Source organism: Scyliorhinus torazame, chromosome 17, assembly GCF_047496885.1.
Source record: "Scyliorhinus torazame isolate Kashiwa2021f chromosome 17, sScyTor2.1, whole genome shotgun sequence".
NCBI classification, from domain to species: domain Eukaryota; kingdom Metazoa; phylum Chordata; class Chondrichthyes; order Carcharhiniformes; family Scyliorhinidae; genus Scyliorhinus; species Scyliorhinus torazame.
Window position 1 is genome coordinate 165,589,214 of NC_092723.1, and position 20,296 is coordinate 165,609,509.

General features: G+C 42.8%; 1 protein-coding gene across 1 annotated transcript in view; it reads left to right on the top strand.

Annotated features, from left to right (window-relative positions):
* Window positions 1–20,296, top strand: part of sun1b (Sad1 and UNC84 domain containing 1b) — a 72,991-nt gene that overhangs the window by 22,750 nt on the left and 29,945 nt on the right. The window contains exons 3-14 of the mRNA XM_072481566.1: window positions 3,763–3,963; window positions 7,709–7,914; window positions 10,338–10,367; window positions 10,475–10,669; window positions 13,582–13,701; window positions 14,249–14,332; window positions 14,464–14,580; window positions 14,789–14,887; window positions 15,266–15,359; window positions 15,482–15,537; window positions 18,572–18,720; window positions 18,808–19,068. Of these exons, the coding sequence (XP_072337667.1) occupies window positions 3,763–3,963; window positions 7,709–7,914; window positions 10,338–10,367; window positions 10,475–10,669; window positions 13,582–13,701; window positions 14,249–14,332; window positions 14,464–14,580; window positions 14,789–14,887; window positions 15,266–15,359; window positions 15,482–15,537; window positions 18,572–18,720; window positions 18,808–19,068 (1,612 nt within the window). The remainder of the gene's footprint in view (window positions 1–3,762; window positions 3,964–7,708; window positions 7,915–10,337; window positions 10,368–10,474; window positions 10,670–13,581; window positions 13,702–14,248; window positions 14,333–14,463; window positions 14,581–14,788; window positions 14,888–15,265; window positions 15,360–15,481; window positions 15,538–18,571; window positions 18,721–18,807; window positions 19,069–20,296) is intronic.

Here is a 20,296-nt window from a genome sequence, read left to right on the forward strand (position 1 = left end):
AAAAATGTTAAAAAAGTAAGGGATCTCTCAGCAGTTGGGGAAATCAAAAAGACTCTTTCCCCAAAAAGCTGCTGAGGAAAGGTCAATTGAAGATTCCAAATTGAGATTGATAGGTTTTTGTTAAACAAACAAGTAAGGTTTATGGATCCAATATGGGTGGATTATTGTACGTATTCGCCATGAACAGGCTCGTGGGGCTGAATGAGGGAGCAGCCCTCATTTACTGTTTTTATGTTCCACCTGTATTCCAGTTAGTTCAATCCTTCCTCTGGAGTTCTCATTTTGGCATTAATGCAAATTGGAAACAGCCTTGCAGATGTTCTCAAATGATTGCATAACTACACAAGGTTGCATCCAAAATGTTTAATCAAACTTTGTAAGGGTGCTCTTATAAAACTCAAGCAATCCTCAGCTGTTTTAACCAGTTGGTGTTTAGTTCATATGTTGTTACTACTAATGGTTCAATTCAGTGCTTTGTACTCTGATATTGTTTGGCACGAACACAAATCTGTCTCCTCCCAACCAACAGCATGAATAGTTATGAATAGAATTGATACTACTTTCTGTAATCCCCCAGTATGAAAGGGCATCTTGTTCTGCTTAAGTTTCATTGGGATGAATTTGGAGGCCAGGCTAATGAAACCTGCTGTGAATTTTCCTCAAGTCTGTTGTCTTGTTACCATTTGTATTATCAACTTCTTGTCTGTTTTGCATTACTTTGTACGTGCACAATACAATCTTAATAAAGAACAAAGAAAAATTACAGCACAGGAACAGGCCCTTCGGCCCTTCAAGCCTGCGCCGATCCAGATCCTCTATCTAAAACTGTCGCCTATTTTCTAAGGATCTGTATCCCTCTGCTCCCTGCCCATTCATGTATCTGTCTAGATACATCTTAAATGATGCTATCGTGCCCGCCTCTGCCACCTTCGCCGGCAATGCATTCCAGGCACCCACCACCCTCTGCGTAAGGAACTTTCCACGTATATCTCCCTGAAACTTTTCCCCTCTCACCTTGAACTCGTGACCCCTAGTAATTGAGTCCCCCACTCTGGGGGAAAAAGCTTCTTGCTATCCACCCTTTCTATTCCTCATGATTTTGTAGACCTCAATGAGGTTCTCTTTCCCCCCCCTCCCCCCCCCCCCCCCCCTCAACCTCCGTCTTTCTTATGAAAATAATCCTAATCTACTCAACCTCTCTTCATAGCTAGCGCCCTCCATACCAGGCAACATCCTGGTGAACCTCCTCTGCACCCTCTCCAAAGCATCCACATCCTTTTGGTAATGTGGTGACCAGAACTGTACGCAGTACTCCAAATGTGGCCGAACCAAAGTCCGATACAACTGTAACATGACCTGCCAACTATTGTACTCTATACCCCTTCCGATGAAGGAAAGCATGCTGTTTGCCTTCTTGACCACTATCGACCTGCGCAGTCACCTTCAGGGTACAATGGACCTGAACACCCAGATCTCTCTGTACATCAATTTTCCCCAGGGCTTTTTCATTTACCGTATAGTTTGCTCTTGAATTGGATCTTCCAAAATGCATCACCTCGCATTTGCCCGGATTAAACTCCATCTGCCATTTCTCCGCCCAACTCTCCAATCTATCTATATTCTGCTGTATTCTCTTGACAGTCCCCTTCACTATCTGCTACTCCACCAATCTTAGTGTCATCTGCAAACTTGCTAATCAGACCACCTATACCTTCGTCCAGATCATTTATGTATATCACAAACAACAGTGGTCCCAGCACGGATCCCTGTGGAACACCACTGGTCACAGTTCTCCATTTTGAGAAACTCCCTTCCACTACTACTCTCTTGTCTCCTGTTGCCCAGCCAGTTCTTTATCCATCTAGCTAGTGCACCCTGGACCCCATGAGACTTCATTTTCTCCATCAGCCTACCATGGGGTACCTTATCAAATGCCTTACTGAAGTCCATGTATATGACATATACAGCCCATCCCTCATCAATCAACTTTGTCACTTCCTCAAAGAATTCTATTAAGTTGGTAAGACATGACCTTCCCTGCACAAAACCATGTTGCCTATCACTGATAAGCCCATTTTCTTCCAAATGTGAATAGATTCTACCCCTCAGTATCTTCTCCAGCAGCTTCCCTACCACTGACGTCCGGCTCACCGGTCTATAATTACCTGGATTATCCCTCTACCCTTCTTAAACAAGGGGACAACATTAGCAATTCTCCAGTCCTCCGGTATCTCACCCGTGCTCAAGGATGCTGCAAAGATATCTGTTAAGGCCCCAGCTATTTCCCCTCTCACTTCCCTCAATAACCTGGGATAGATCCCATCCGGACCTGAGGACTTGTCCACCTTAATGCCTTTTAGAATACCCAACACATCCTCCTTCCTTATGCTGACTTGACCTAGAGTAATCAAACATCTATCCCTAACCTCAACATCCGTCATGTCCCTCTCCTCGGTGAATACCGATGCAAAGTACTCGTTAAGAATCTCACCCATTTCCTCTGACTCCACGCATAAATTCCCTCTTTTGTCTTTGAGTGGGCCAATCCTTTCTCTAGTTACCCTCTTGCTCCTTGTATATGAATAAAAAGCATTTGGGATTTTCCTTAACCCTGTTTGCTGAAGATATTTCATGACCCCTTTTCGCCCTCTTGATTCCTCGTTTCAGATTGGTCCTACATTCCCGATATTCTTCCACAGCTTCGTCTGTCTTCAGTCGCCTAGATCTTATGTATGCTTCCTTTTTCCTCTTAGCTAGTCTCACAATTTCATCTGTCATCCATGGTTCCCTAATCTTGCCATTTCTATCCCTCATTTTCAATAGCATTGAAATTGTTAATCGGCATGCATTACTGAATCTAGAATTTTGAGAATATTGGATAAATAGAATAGCCAGAACTTTAAAAAAGGGCCCCATTTTTCCATGGACTATATGTAATTTCTTCCTGATTTGAATATTTACGTTTCATGTATGGCATACCTTTTTTTTTTTGCTTTTCGCTTTCGTCTTTGTGTCCCCCCAAAATACCTCTCTTGGTTTGTACCCGAGTGAAGTCGAGATGCTTTCCCAGAAAAAAGAACTAAAAGCATGTGAACTTCGATGACTCTCGAGCACCCCCACATCAAGCAGTTGGGTGGAGAGCATATTTGGAAAAACCTACAAATTGTTTGCCTATTTGCCTGTCCGAGAGTGGTGGGAGGAACATGAGGTAGAAAAAAACAAGTGAAGTAACTTTATTCTAGCTATAATGTTTCAATTTATTTTCTTTGCAAATGTTGATTATTGTAATAACCCTCTGGATTTAAGAACCTTTAAAAGATGACCATCACAAGGAGAATGCCAAAATGCATGACTTCGTACAAGTTTTTGTGACTGTTGTTGTTGATCTTTGCTAATCTAACCACCCCTCTTTTTTTTGTAATGGTGCTTTAATACTGAATCTTGGCATACTCTTAAAACTGGGATTTCTACATCAGTAATTTTGATTATCTATAAAATGTGAAGAATAAAAGATCTAGAACAGCAACTACCAGATTGTATTTTTAAACTTTTGGTAGTTGAATTGATAAAAGATTACCATGTCCAAATTACCTCAACCTGCATGTTATGTATCGCATGGAAATTGCATTAATGACTGGTTAACTGTTCATGCACAAATTCTTTAAAACTGAAACCAGAGCATGTATATTACTATTCTTTGTATTAATGTTTAATTGCTAAGTACATGTGTGAAAATTTTATATCCAGTATATTTTATTACAGTTCCAGCTATTCGACAGAGGCAGTGGATTTTGAAAGCACGCATCAGCTGCATCCGGTATACGACTCGCCCAGAATGTCACGGCGCAGATTGCGTCCTATTGCCACGGAGTTTTACACCACAGAGAGTGTGCACAATGAGAGCATTGGGAGCAACCATTCTTTCACGGGAAGTCTCATGTCCTATAAGGAATCTACATCCAGGTAATCCTGTTTATTTATTGGCAGAAGGGGACCGTGATCAAGCTTGGGCTGATAAATGGTGTGAATGTTACTTGTCACTTAAATGCCAAGTAATGATCATCTCCAGCAAGAGAGAATCTAACCATTTCTCCATGACTTTAAAAGGCATTGCCAGTGCTGATCCCCTCACTATCAACATCCTCAGGTTACCAGTTCTGTGGTCAATAACTCATCGCATGACTCCTCAAAGCCTGTCCACCACCTACAAGGTAAAAGTCAGGAGTGTGATGGAATATTCTCATTTGCTTGGATGATGCAGCTCCAATAATTCTCAAGAAGCTTGGCACCATTCACGACAAAGCAATCCTGCTTTATTGGCATCCCATCCACTACTTTGAACATTATCCTCACCTCCACAAGTTGTACTGCAGCGACTTTCCAAGGCTCCCTCAGCAACACTTTCCAAACTTGCAACATTTATCATCTAGATAGACTGGGGCAAAAGGTACTTGGGAACGCCATTACCTACAAGCTCCCAAGTCACACACCATTCTGACTTTGAATTATATCAACATTCCTTCATCATCACTGGGTCAAATCCTGGAAAACACTCTAACAGCTTTTGTGGGTGCGTCGATATTATATGGCCTGCAACAGTTCAGGAGGTTAGTCCACCATCAACTCCTGAAGGCAAATGAGGATGGATAATAAGTGCTGGTCACAACGCTCTTATCTGAAAAACTTTATAAAAAATAAAAAAAAAATAGAATAAGCAGATCCCTTCATGAATAAAAGCAAATTACTGCGGATGCTGGAATCTGAAACCAAAAAGAAAATGCTGGAAAATCTCAGCAAGTCTGGCAGCATCTGTAGGGAGATCTCTTCATGAATTCCCCCCGCACCAAAAGTCCTTACTTGAAGATTTTCTCTTTCTCCTTGATTTCCTTCTTTCTTTCTTTCTTTTCCTCTTCTACCCCAAAACCAAAAAAAGACCTGCCAGCTGAATCCAATCACTTCACCAGATTTAGATTGGTAGTTATGATTCAATCCTTTGGTTTTCTTCAAGTGCCTGAGATAAAAGGAAGAATCTGAATTTGAAACAGAAAATGTTAAGCAACTTTTAAGCAGTGACTCTTTATAATAATCTTTATTAGTGTCACAAGTAGGCTTACATTAACACTGCAATACAGTTACTGTGAAAATCCCCTAGTCGCCACACTCAGGCACCTGTTTGGGTACACTGAGGGAGAATTCAATGTCCAATTCACCTAACTGACACGTCTTTCAGGACTTATGGGAGGAAACCCACGCAGACACAGAGAACGTGCAGACTCTGCACAGACAGTGACCCAAGCCGGGAAACGAACCCGGGTCCCTGGCGCTGTGAAGCAACGGTGCTAACCACTGCTACTTCATCAGAAAGTATGTTCTGCAGATAGTGTTTCTTAAACCGGATGTTGGCGTGCACAATCCTCCTGCCTGGGACAGAGAAGTGGAGATGACCTGATTGCAAATGTCACTTAAAATCATGATTTGTGCCCACATAATATGCACATTTCTGGCAAGATTGAATGCACCATTTGTGGCCACCGAGCAAAACTGCCAATGCATGATTTGTGCTATTTAACTGTGCTACCGAAGTATATCAACTTTACACCAGGATCATGAATTGCGTAGTTTTTCACAACATAAAATTACGAGGTTACTAATGGGAAATGTTTGGTTGTCATTTGGGGTTTCCCCCTCCTTTGGAGTTTCAAGTTGACCAGAGATAGACAGGAAATCTGGTTCAAGACCTCTGCTTTTTCTTTGGATTTGTTTCCAGAGGTGTGAAGGTAGCCTTGCGTTGACCATCCTCCTTCGCTTGGTGTTTCCCAAAGTCGGTGTAATTTGGGATCTCTCGTGCTACAGTTTGCCTCAACTGTGACACAGTGCTGTTGTGCAAAATATTAACTTTTGTTGAAGATATATATATATTTTTTAATCAACAATTTTAATGAAGTATTTTTCGGCATTGTAAACAGTAGAATTACAGAACGAGAAAACGAGGGCTGTACAGTAAACAAAGTACATAGTGCAATTGCCATAGCCTGCCCCACCCAGATCTGCCTAAATGACCCCCTATACTACATTTCCCTGACCTCCCTCCCCCCACTGACGATTAATTCTCCGCAAAGAAGTCAATGAATGGTTGCCACCTCCGGGCAAACCCTAACAACGACCCTCTCAAGGCGAACTTGATTTTCTCTAGGACCAGGAAACTCGCCATGTCTGACAGCCAGGCTTCCGACTTCGGGGGCTTTGAGTCCCTCCAAGCTAGAAGTATCCGTCTCCAGGCTGCCAGGGAAGCAAAGGCCAAGACGTCGGCCTCTTTCTCCCCCTGGACTTCCGGGGCCACTGAAACCCTGAAAATCGCCACCTCTGGACTCATTGCCACCCTCGTGTTCAATACTCTAGACATGACATCCTCGCACCCCTGCCAGTATCTCCTAAGTTTTGGACAAGCCCAAAGCATGTGGACATGGTCTGCCGGTCCTCTCCGACACTTTACTCACCTTTCCTCTACGCCGAAGAATCTGCTCATCCGGGACAGTCATGTGGGCCCGGTGGACGACCTTAAATTGAATCAGGCTGAGCCTGGCACATGTTGCAGTTCCATTAACCCTGCTCAGCGTGTCTGACCACAGGCCTTACTCATCCTCCCAACTCCTCCTCCCATTTATGCCTCAGCTCCTCGGTCTGCGTCTGGTTTAGCACACCTAGGGTCTGGTTTAGCACACTGGGCTAAATTGCTGGCTTTTAAAGCCGACCAAGGCAGGCCAGCAGCACGGTTCAATTCCCGTACCAGCCTCCCCGAACAGGCGCCGGAATGTGGCGACTAGGGGCTTTTCACAGTAACTTAATTTGAAGCCTACTTGTGTCAATAAGCGATTTTCATTTTTCATTTCACTTCCTCCGCCCCCATGAGCTCCTTGTAAATATCCGAGACGCTTCCCTCCCCCACCCATCCTCTAAACACTACCCTATCTTGGATCCCCTTTAGTGGCAAGAGTGGAAAAGATGGCATCTGCTTACGCAAAAAGTCCCGCACCTGAATATACCGGAATTCATTCCCCCTCGTCAACCCAAACTTGGCCTCCAGCGCCCTCAAGCTAGGGAAGCTCCCTTCCAAAAAGAAATCTCCCATCCGCTCAATTCCCGCGCTCAATTCCCGCCCTCCGCCATACCAGAAACCCCCCCCGTCCAACCTCCCCGGGGCAAACCGATGGTTGTCACATATCTGGACCACACTGATGCTCCCACGTGCCTCCTCCACTGTCCCCAGATCCGAAGGGCCGCCGCCACTACAGGACTGGTGGAGTAGCGCGCCGGCAGGAACGGCAGAGGCACTGTCACCAACGCCCCCAGACTGGTACCCCTACATGAGACTGCCTCCGCCCGCTCCCAAGTCGACCCCCCACCACCACCACCACCACCCACTTCCTTGTCATGGCTATGTTAGCCGCCCAATAATAGTTGCTGAAATTCGGCAGTGCAAGCCCCCCCCCCGGTTCCCGGTTCCGCTCGAGCATCACCATCTTCACTCGCGGGGTCTTGCCCGCCCATACAAAGCCCAAAATGATCTTGCTTACCCTCTTAAAAAAGGAACGTGGAATGAAAATGGGGAGACACTGGAACACGAATAAGAACCTCGGGAGGGCCGTCATTTTAACTGTCTGTACTCTCCCAGCTATTGAAGATATTTTAACATAGCTTTCTCTTCCAGAAACACACAACAGCTGCAACAACAGAAACACAAAAGTACAAGCAAACAAATTGTTTCTGTGTCACATACTCCAAGGAAATCCGTGGTTGAGTCTTCTGTTTCCAGTCACAGCAGTATCCTCAGCTGTGGGACAGACACATCAATGATGTCCACAGTACTGGATGAGTCTTCGATTCGCGAAAAAACAGAATTGGGCCATTTCTGGGGTAAGCAGGATGAAGTGCAAGCTGTTTAAAATCGCTTCTGATTATTACTTCAGTTTTTTATTAGTTAGAAATTTGAAGAACTAAATAACACCAGTTTAACTTGGGCAATTTATTTTCCTGAGATTCTTGAAAGTTGTGTTGGAGACTAAGAATATTTGGAAACAAATCTGATTCATTTAGGATGCTTAATATTTTTAGATTTACCAACTTCATTTGAAGTTTTTAGTCACAGTATCTGCTTTCAATAGGGGAGCCAACACTGGTTTATTATTATCTGTAAATCCTTCCTTTAAGATCATCAGACATAGGAGCAGAATTAGGCCACTCGGCCCATCGAGTCTGCTCCGCCATTGAATCGTGGCTGATAAAGAACATTTCAGAGATGGCTCACAATTTTACTGTAGGGTCTCTTATTTCTTCAACCAGGAGATGTTTCAGAAGCCACTTCTTTATGCTAATCACTGCTCTTGTTGGCTTCTTTCTCCAACTGACTTTGTAGGATCGTGGTCCTCTTGAAAATGAGCACTTAACGCATAGTCCAACATTTCACATGCTTCATCACTGATTTGAAATCAACTCTCCTTTTCACCATTGTTGGCTGTGGGTTCTTTTTAAGTTCACCTTGTGAAATATCTGCTTCCAGCACTCCTGCAACATTTTTCAGCACTAGCACTCCAACAGCGACCTTAAATTGTCTCATGATTGTACTTTGCATCCAACTAGTGCCTGACCTTCCTGAGCCATGCTAGGAGTATTCGTTTTTTTGAATAAGAGCTTGGTGTGTTTGCAGTCCAATTTTGAACGCTACTATTTTTGGCTTCACTGGCAAAAACTGATCATTAGCTTCGCAGATAAAATTTCAGCTCACTTTCTCTTTCAATTCTTTTAGCCACTTGGGGCTAGTTTAGCACAGTGGGCTTGCAAAGCAGAACAATGCCAGCAGCGCGGGTTCAATTCCCGTACCGGCCTTCCCGAACAGGTGCTGAAATGTGGCGACTAGGGGCTTTTCACATTAACTTCACTGAAGCCTACTTGTGACAATAAGCTATTATTATTTTCCATTTTATGAGTGAGCAAAGCTTCTTTTGAATGAGGAAATACCCCTTTAAACATAATTTTCAAGTATGAATTTGGTGTTTATCAGTCTCTGGGTTAGTTGGGATACATGTTGGATGGCTTTGGAAATTAACCAGTGTTCGTGTCAAACTATTGAAATATATGTGCAAACTTGCGTTATTCTGGTGTATAAAAGACTCGACATTAGATCTAACGTAAACAAAACATTCACTTTTAAAGTCCGTGGAGTGTCACAGACATTAACAAACGAAACAAGTGCTGTTTGAAGATGTTATCTTAAAACCACCAACACGTTCTTTTAGGAAACCACTTCAACCGCAGAAAGGGAAGCAAGGGCGAAAGAATACTTCTTTAAACTGCTCAATATTATTTGATGTGTTGTTCAAACAAAACAGTCTTGGGGAGCAAATTTTAAATTGTTTTCAGCAGATCTGTTTCCACCACCAGCATATTTGAGTTTACACCGAGCCCTGCGTTTAAATCTATTCCAGCAAATTACTGAAAGTGCAGAAACTGTATAGATGGCTGCAAAAGGTGTGAGAGTGCTGCCTTTCAAATGACGGGGCATTGTTTATTTTTGAAACGCACCTCTGATCCAGAGTGCAAAAAAATCCTGAAAACTGTCATCATTGCTCTAGTGCTTTTATGTCCCATGTCTGTGTTCCTTTGAATCATACTCTCCTTTTGAAACTGGATATGAAATTTAGTCCAGTCCTGAAGTTGTATTGAGCCTTGGTTATATTGTTTTATTGTCTTCTCCCAAATGTGATCTAAACTCTTGAGGTTGGTGTACAAAGATCAGAAACTTGAGTGTACCAAGTGAGTCAATCAACAGCAAGGTATTTAGCAGTTGCAAATCTTAAAAATGCCTTTTTTGTATTAATCGTTTATAAATGGGTAAATGCACTGTCCAGCATAGAATTGCTGCACAGATTAAGTAAGTCCCACATTAGATTATTTTACCTCTACTGAGTTAATAAAGGGGGCTACAACTGATTTAATACTTTTGGGTTGTAGGGTGAAAAATTAGCTTTGCTTTTGACTGCTAATAGCTATTCGATGACCTCTGCTGGAAGGTTGGTGTATGTGGATGATGGGAAAGAACAAGTTGGGACTGGGACTGCTGTGATACTTGTACAGACGAATAGTCTTCTGCAATTTGCTGCCTAAATTCGTGTAAAGGATAGGTGTGAAAGGCTTAATGGTGCTTGTGATTGTCCTCTGCATAAGCTCAGGAAATAGTGGGGTGTGGTAGAATGTCAACAGAGCAATATCTATGCAAAGAAACTGTTACTTGTGGCACTTGATCATTATGGAAAATTATTGTTTTGCTTTTTGTTTTACAGGTCTAGATGAGGAGGAGGGAGATACCAAAGGTAAAGAAATCTTCAGTTATTAAAACTCATTTGACATTAAAATATTACACCTAATTTCTTTGGTTAAGTGATGGTGTCAAAAATCTACACTTTTCTTTGTAATTTAGGAGGAAATGCAACTTTGATTCAAGCAAATGGGGACATAGTAACGGGAGAAATGCAGACAGCCATGTTCAATGGTTACACCTGTAACGACTGCAGCATTCTTTCTGAACGGAAAAATGTTCTGACTGCATACTGTGCTTCCCATGCACCCTCTTCAACCGTGTACTCCAGGAGTAAAACTAAAAAAGGCAAGTCAAGTAAGTGACCTTTATATCGAAGACTCCCTTTTATAACATAACCAAGGAAATACACTGCCTGGATAAAACTAAGCCACGTGATGTAGTGGTTGCAGGACTCCAGGGTTAGGTTGTGGTGTGACAATGCAGTTGGGAATCTCCCTTCCTGGTATGTGTTTGCAGACATTGCATGAGGATCAGGTTGGCGTCCTTGTGATTACCGCTGCCCTGTCTGTGGTAAAATAGACTGTTCTCATTTAAACAAGATTCAGAACTGGCGAGGAGATTGAAGAGGGTCTGTGGGCTGATGCCCTGAGTAGGGTTAATTCCTCTTCCTCGTGTGCCAGGCTTAGCCTGATACAGTTCAAGGTTATTCACAGCGCACATATGACAGGGGCGAGGCTGAGTAGGTTCTTTGGGATGGAGGACAGATGCGGGAGGTGCTCAGGAAGCCCGGCGAATCACGCCCACATGTTCTGGTCGTGCCCGGCTCTGGAGGGGTTTCGCGAGGACTATGTCCAAGGTGGTGAAAGTCCAGGCAAAGCCAAGTTGGGGGCTGGCACTATTTGGGGTGGCGGACAAGCCGGGAGTGCAGAAGACGAAAGAGGCCGGTATTCTGGCCTTTGCGTCCCTGGTAGCCCGGCGGAGGATCTTGCTATTATGGTAAGATGCGAAGCCCCCCAGTGTGGAAGCCTGGATAAATGACATGGCAGGGTTCATTAAGCTGGAGAGGATTAAGTTTGCCTTGAGAGGGTCTGCGCAGGGGTTCTTCAGGCGGTGGCAACCGTTCCTGGACTATCTCGCGGAGCGTTAGAATGAGGTCGGTCAGCAGCAGCAGCAGCAACCCAGGGAGGGGGGAGGGTATATGGGTGGGCGGGGAAGGGGGTTTTCCTAGGGGCACTTGAAAAAAGAAAAACATAAACATATGGGAGAGTTAATATGTGCGGGAGAAACCCACTGTACAAGCTCTGTATTATGTTGGATTGATATGTTTGTTTTGTTCTGTTCTTTCCCTTTTCTGTTATGGGGGTGGTTTTATTGGTTGAAAATTTTTGTTGGAAAAACTTTGAATAAACATTTATTAAAAAAAAAAGATTCGGAACTGGCTGGAATATTGTCTGATTCTGAGCACTACGTTTTAGGTAACACGTTTTACATTACACATTAAGGCTTTGGAGAGGAAACAGAAGAGATTTATTGCATTATTCCCAGGGATAGGACAGTAGAGATATGTGGATAGACTTGAGAAACTGGTGATTTTCTCTTTGGGGTGGCGAAGATAAGAGGAGATTTGGAGATGTTTAAAATTATGACGGCTTTGATAGAAACAGTAGTACGGATTTGAAGTGATTGTAAAAAGAATCAGTGGCAACATGAGGATGATAACACCTCTACGCAATGAGTGGTTTGGATGTGGAATGCACTACCTGGTAGGCTGGTGAATAGATAATAGTGGCTTTCAAAAGGGAACTGCATAAATACTTGAAGGGGGGAAAACAATTTGTAGGGTTATTGGAAAAGAGTTGTAGCGTGGGACTAACTGGATTTGCTCTTTGAAAGCTGACACAAGCTCTGTGCTGTGCTGCACTAATCTATGGGCAGAATTTCACAGGTGGTGGGGTTAACCATTCCTGCTGCTGAAAACTTTGCCGAGAAACCTGCTCCCATTTTGGTGGGCTGCACCTATTTTGGGGAGCAGTGGCCACTGCTAGGACTATATCCAGAGACCAGGAATGGGGCCCATGAAGGAGGCAAGTCCCACCCTCGTGTACTGCCTGAGGCGTAAGCATTTAAGGGCCTCAGTTGGTGCGAGATTGCGTGTCTGGCTGGATGCCTCGCTTGCCACCTGTTAAATAATGGCCAAGTCCAGGGTAGGTGACAGCAAAGGCACCCAAGGAATTTTATAGGTACCAAAGAACCACAGATCCTATTATTTTTTTTCCAAACCTTTTCATGGGTGGTGGGCATCGCTGGGTAGGCTAGCATTTATTGCTTGCCCCTAATTGTCCTCTAGGGTGCAGGTTAGCTGCTGCCTTGAACTGCTGCAGTTCATGTGTAGTGCTATTGGGAGGTTCCAGGATTGACTAAAGCACAATTTGATCCTTTCACTGGCAATGGAGAGAAAGGAGGGACAGCATGTGGAACAGAAATCTCTGGGTGGGGGTGTGGGGGGGAAGGAGAAGGGGAGAGTGCGTGCATGCACAGGCAATCTGAAGTGCCTCCCAGTCTGCAGGAAATTGGAAGACTGGTTCCCCTGAACTGTGTGCACTTGTTCTTTGGATACATGGTGTATTATCAAGGCTGAGGAGCAAACGTCCTTAGTCATAGAATTGCAAGTTGCATGAAAAGGGGGAACATGAAATTGAAGGAAAGGAACAAAACTAATTCCTGGTTTGATTTTGGTTCACCAATAAAAGTACAATTTAAGTCTACATGATGCATTTCATTGCTTAACATTGAATTGTTGCTTTGAAAATGCAGTACTGTGTACCCTAAAATACCTGAATTTTAATGTTTAGAATACTGGACTTGTGCTGAATAATTTTGCTTATAGTTTTGTTGGCTGTCGCTGTAAGTGAAGATGGAAATACTTTTTTGTACTACTGGAAAGGAGCTAGTAATGAATCTGCAGTTCAGTAAAAATCCAAGTATATAAATTAATAAAGCATTGATTTATGGACAAGGTGGTAGACCTGAGAAACGATAATTGAGCATACGGTGCCTCTAATTTTGAGAGTTTTATTTATTACTGATAATGTGTTCTGGTGCCTTGAATTCCATTTTCATTGTTTAATCAGCAAATCTTAAACCCTAAAACACGTGATTTTACAATAGGATCTGCTCCTGGGTGTAACAGCCCTGCTTAAATGTCATGAATGTATTACCTGGATTTAAAAAAAAAAGTTAGTTGCGTTTGCTTATTTTTTTTCCAGGAGTGCAGTTATTCATGAATCACACACACCAGGTGGCCAAGTATACTGTATCAACTGCAGCCGCATGGTTTTTGCAACTATATCAAACACTTTTGTTGAAGACTGGTTTTTACGCCAAAGGTATCTAACTGTGGGGTGCAACATGTGCTTGCATGTTCTCAAATCTGTTGCTGCCTAGTTTAGCCCATTCCTCTTTTTTTCATGTTCCACTACTGTAGAAAGTTTTGCCACTTTTTAACTTCTCAGTGTAAAATTACTGGTTGCGCTCTCTCCAGCTGCTTTTCCTAAAATGCAGATTGGAAATATTTAGAATTTTTCTAATCATTGTGGTCGTATGTACATGGCATTGAATACCTTTTCTAGAACATGCGCTGTTACCTGTACGTCACTTTCACTTGTCTAAATTAAGCAGCATGCCACTGTTTTCACTTTTTGTGTTGGAGGGCTGATCAAAGCCAGTTTGTAGTTGCGAATGGGCAGCTAAACTTTAAATAGCTTTCTGCTTATTTATTTTAAGTAAACTTTATTTGCATGTATGAACAGCGTCGCCCTGGCTACATGCAAATGTAGTACTTCACTGCTCATTGGTTTGACAAGTCAAGATTTTTCTCTGCAGAATATTTTTTCCATCTGAAAAAACAGCTAAGGATCAGTTTCTGTGTTGCAGCCCATTCAAGTTACTGTGGAAGAATGAATGTAAAAGAGTTGATTACTGGGGATGGACACCTGAATATAAATGGGGAATCTTTGTGTAAGTATTTTGGTTTGATACCTGCTGTTGCCACTTCATTCCACAGTTGCTTGTGGGGCAAAATGCACTTGACCACAAATTGGGTTCACTTTGCTCACTCCACTAATGTATTGTACTGCCACAACCAACAGGTGATGACTGTAAGGGGATGAAACACGATACATATAAATCCACAGAGGTGGGGTCCACAAAGTACATGAAGTTTACACAAGTCACACGGACCATCTGGCTGGTCTTTGCTTATGCAGGTTGATTTTTAGACTTCTATTTTGTCTCCTCGCTTTGTCGATAAAACTTTTTAAAATGGTGATATTTGATGTTATTACAACACGTTTGGGATATTTGGTGCATTAACTATTGTGCTGTATATTTAGTAAAATAAAAGTTGCACCAAAAAAGGATTGCCTGAACATGTAAAGTTGATGTATTGCAGATTGATCTGTTTTTTATTTGTAGGCTCTTTATTGCTGCAAGTGATGCAGGCTGCTGGTGCTGTTGCCTGGTTTGTATCCAGGAAGGTCTTGTCTATTCTGTGGTTGGCCATTGTATCTCCAGGTTATTTAATTTTAATTTTAATTTCTGTTCTGCATCTGTTCCACCTATTCATTTTTTTTCACTTGGCCTTTCTAGAGCTGGTGTTTATTGTGCATGTTTATACGGTGGTAGAGCATTGCAAGCTTAGATTTCACCCTAAATCTTGTGCACCTAACGATGGCTTCATTAGTATTAACCCTGGCTTTATTTTCTTCAATGTAATGTAGTGTACTTGCACTCTGGATTCATGCATTCTCTTTTCCTATTTTCTCAGATTTATAGTTGGGCTAGTTTATGCAGCATGTTTTTCATAGGATTTCCAACGTAAACTACTTCCCAGGGTGAGCACCTGAATTCTTAATCGTACATCAGTCTTGTGCATTTGTTTGTTTTTCTTAGGAAAGGCTGCTTCTGGAGCTTTCTGGTGGCTTGGGACTGGATGGTATCAGCTGATCACGTTAATGTCCCTTCTTGATGTGTTTTTGCTCACCAGGTATGTTGAGTTGATGTCAAATGCTTAACAATGAAAATATAATGCTTGTAATTTATTATGGGTTTTTTAATTTGCTGGATATAATTTAGTTTGGTAATTTATTGTTTTGTCTGTGTATTCAGGTGTCTGTCCAGATCACTCAGATGGTTATTCCTGTTGATCCCACTACTTTTACTTGGTAAGCAAACACCAAGAGGTTTGAATGATCTGTGGTCCTGATAATGAGTATAACATGTCTGGAGCACAGTGAAGAGACAATGGTGTAATTGTATTGTCACTGGACTACTAATCCATAGACCCAGGTCGATAATGCTCTTGGGACCAGGGTTCGAATGGGAGATGGTGAAATTTGAATTTGTTAAAAGTTGAATGATGGCCATGAAACTATTGTTGATTGTTTTAAAAACCCATCTGGTTCTCAGGCTTCCTTCTCTACGACATTAGCCATCCTTACCAGACCTACATGTGACTCCAGATCCATAGAGTTGACTCTTAAATGTCCTCGGCCACTCAGTTCAAGAGCAACCAGGGATGGGCTACCACGATGCCCACATCCAATGAATTAAAAAAAAAAATTGGATTAACAAACTGCCAAAGCAACATTGTACATGAAAGCTGGTTTGTAATTTTGAAAGACTTGAAAGCATATCTGCCACATGTAACATGTGTAATATTTTAAGATACGGTTTCATGTTGAAAGACTGATACACAACATGGCTGTGTTCCAAATCCAAACTAAAGTTGTCTCTGGCACCCATATAAATGAATGAATATGCTGTCTCATCTCCCTGCCAAATGCAATCTGTGGGTCCTAATTATCAGTGTGGAGAGAAGTGTACTTCATCCTGAAATTCTACTAAGTGGACTTCGAATGTGGCACAAGAAAGATGGTCAGGCCTGCAAGAGGGATAGATCTTTACCATTTTAGACACATTGCGGGCTTGAATCTGTTCTACTACATCCAACCCCCAAAAGAACAACACTGTTTCCTCATACTTGTGTTTAACTTGACAAAGTCCACAGAGGATCTGAACAAGGACGTGAGGTAAAATTTTGATTACACCACATCTTAACCACAGGAACAGTATTCCATGACCAGGTAGAAGCTGTGTGAAATGCTCCTTCACTTCTCTGCTGTGTCAAAACATCCTGCTTATGAAGTGTATAACACTACCAGCATATATTGCTATGCTGCCTTCTGGCAGTCCCTTAAAGCGAGGAGGTTGCTTTCCATGGAGTATAGCCCATGGCGAGAACCTACGCATAAGAGTCTTTTTAACATTGGGGGTCTGTTGTGCTACAGCTACCACATAGTTCTGGCTGACTTGGACACTGTCTTGCTCGAACAATTGGAAGGATTTGTCGGTGATTGGTCAACCTGCTTGGCCATGTCATGAACATTCCTTCTGTGGCCGTTGAATCCTGGAATAGGATTTGAACATGGCGGGGATTCTACCTACTACACACAATCTCCTATGCTGCTTTATCTTTTTTAAAAAAAAATTCCAATACGGTGCAATTTAGCGTGGCCAATCCACCTACTGTGCACATACTTTGGGTTGTGAGGGTGAGACACACACACAGACACAGGAAGAATGTGCAAACGCCACACAGACAGTGACCTGGTGCCAGAATCAAACCTGGGTCCTTGGTGCTGTGAGGCAGCAGTGCTAACCTCTGCACCCCTCTGCTGCTTTATCTTTTTTAAAAAAAATATTTATTAAAGTTTTTTACCAACACAATTTTCCATCAACCCAAGCTCTCTCTCTCTCTCTCTCTCTCTCTCTCTCTCTCTCTCTCTCTCTCTCTCTCTCTCTCTCTCTCTCTCTCTCTCTCTCTCTCTCTCTCTCTCTCTCTCTTCCTCTTTCCCCCCCCCCCACCCCCCAGGGTTGCTGCTGCTGCTGACCGACCTTCCTCTAATGCTCCGCGAGATAGTCTAGGAACGGTTGCCACCGGGTGACCCGCTCAAGGCAAACTTAATCCTCTCCAGCTTTATGAACCCAGCCATGTCGTTTATCCAGGCCTCCAGGCTAGGGGGCTTCGCCTCCTTCCACATTAGCAAGATCCTTCGCTTGGCTACTAGGGACGCAAAGGCCAGAATGCCGGCCTCTTTCGCCTCCTGCACTCCAGGCTCGTCCACTACTCCAAATATTGCAAGCCCCCAGCCTGGCTTGACCCGGACTTTCACCACCTGAGATATTGCTCCCGCCACTCCTCTCCAGAACCCCTCCAGTGCCGGGCATGACCAAAACATATGGACGTGGTTCGCCGGACTCCCTGAACATCTTCCGCATCTGTCCTCTACCCCAAAGAACCTACTCAACCTCGCCCCCGTCAAGTGCGCTCTGTGAACCACCTTAAATTGTATCAGGCTGAGCCTGGCACATGAGGAGGAATTAACCCTACCCAGGGCATCAGCCCACAAACCTTCCTCGATCTCCTCTCCCTGCTCCTCCTCCCATTTACCCTTCAACTCTTCTCCTATGCTGCTTTATCAACAGACTCACTGTCAATGAAAGGAAACTCATTCCATCAGTACGTATTTAATGTAAAAGCTTCCGTTCTGTAGAAAGCAGCAAATTTAGGCCAGTTAAACACACTAATGAACAGGGACCAACACTGCATGCAAATCAAAAACAAAAGAGAACGCAGTGGGAGGATGTATAATGTGATCTGAAAGTCAACTAGGTTAGAACCAAAGTCCACTTGCAAGGCTTTATTTTTTTTTTTAAAGCAAAACTTACTCTTTGTACCTCAAATAAACCCAACACACCATTAGCATTCCTTTTATTGGGAGAAAGGTGTCATCTACTGGATTGTATAATTATGTATTCGGTGGATAATCTTTTTTAGTCATTGAAAACTGTAACCGAAATAGTGCAGTTAATTTTTGTTAGATTCCTTCTGGTTAGATTGCTTTAAGCGGCTCATCAAAAGTATACGGTTTTAAAATTAGCAGTCTGAATTTGTTTTGACTTGCAAGTTATTTAAAAATGTAATGTTCTAAAAGGACTAGGAGAACATGTGAAAGAAGAAAGCAGAAATCCTTGTGATGGCTGAATGCCTTTAATAGTGCTTAAGATCTAGACCAGAAGCAACAGTCCTCCAATTTCTATCCGTAGCAAGCCGTTGCTTGTCAAATTTATTGCCAATAAGCTGCTGATTGTGATTTTATTCCCATTAAAAAAATAACACGTCTCTTCTTTCTTTAGTTGGTCTGTGGTACTTTGGTCTAGCAGGCTTGTGGTCCCTGTTACCGGTCTTTAATGGGACAGCAGTGCAAACCACACAGGGCTCAAAAGAAATTGTACCAACTGTCCAGGCAAATGGGGAGATTCCCAGTTCTCTGCCACTTCCACGGGTAATGTTTCCAACACTAAAGAGTCTTTGCACAGCATGATTTGAGGACTAAAGTGCAACTTTGTCACTGTACGGCTATCTGTTTCAGAGTACTGGACACTTGTTCGATTGGAGTCGTGTGACAGAGTTGGAAAAGCAGATTGCTGTGCTCAATGAGCAGAGTTCCCAGAGCTCCCTTGCTTCAGATGAACGTTACAGTCAGCTTGCCAGTTTGTTACAGAAGCTACAGGAACAAGTCAGGCAGATGAACAATGAAGAAGCAATCATGGTCCTCATCAAAAACTCGATCAGACAGCACTCAAATGTGCTACGGGAAGAGATGAAACAGGAAGGAACTGATCTTCTCCAGGTAAACTGTTGGGAGTAAAAAACTTCAAGAGAAAGCAGCAGCTGAGGTGACCAATCGCATCTTCAACTATGCAGATTTTGGGCACATCAGTATTGCAGCAGCTTTGGAATACATAAGAACATAAGAACTAGGAATAGGAGTAGGCCATCTGGCCCCTCGAGCCTGCTCCGCCATTTAATGAGATCATGGCTGATCTTTGTGGACTCAGCTCCACTCTCCGACCTGTACACCATATCCCCGAATCCCTTTATTCTTTAGAAAGGTATCTATCTTTTTCTTAAAAACGTTTAAAGAAGGAGCTTTTTCTCATTTGATTTTGATATGATAAACACTTGTTAATTCATGCATGAGTGTCCACATGTTTGCAACCAGATTTTGACAGGTGTGCATGCTAATTGTAACCTTGGCTACAGGGGCAGTATAATTATCTCAAATTATAGATTTAAAGGTCTGTCTCCTGGAACAGTTTTCTGCTACTGCCAGGTTTAAAACATGTAGACACTTTGTGGGTTATTTTATTTATTTAAAAAAATTTTTTTTAGAATACCCAATTCATTTTTTTCCAATTTGGGGGCAATTTAGCGTGGCCAATCCATCTACCCTGCACATCTTTGGGTTGTGGGGGCGAAACCCACGCAAACACTGGGAGAATGTTTGTGGGTTATTTTTAACCATGGTTTCGATTTTGAACCGCTTTATATGTTTGTGTTCTGATTTGTGTGCGGATCAATGATTGAGCTCATTTGTTAATTTCCGGGGCTGTCTCATTTGCATTGTTGCATAACTATGTATCAGTATTCCGACTTGGTACAAGGTGATACTAAGGGCAACTACCTCACTTTGTTGGGATGGGTGCGCCACAGATGAGGTCTTTATGAGCACATTTCGAAAAATTCTCCGTTGTGGGGAAAGCATTAGTAATAGATGACAGTCCTGTGATTTTTGTATTGAGCAGTGTTTGTATTGAGCAAATGTTTCTTGGGAGTGAAGAAGGAACTACATGTAACTTGAGTTTATAATGGGAATTGGTGATGACGTTTCAGATATTCCACCACCTTTGTTAGTGCCACTTGAGATCAAGAGTTCTATTTTGACATTGCCTTGAAGTGATCATTGGTGCTGTTGCTCTGCAAACATTATACTTCTGGGGAGGTGAGGGTGGGGACATGCTGTGATTTCAGGTGCCAGGGTGTTCTGAGCTTTGTAATAGGAAGCTAGCTGCTGGTAA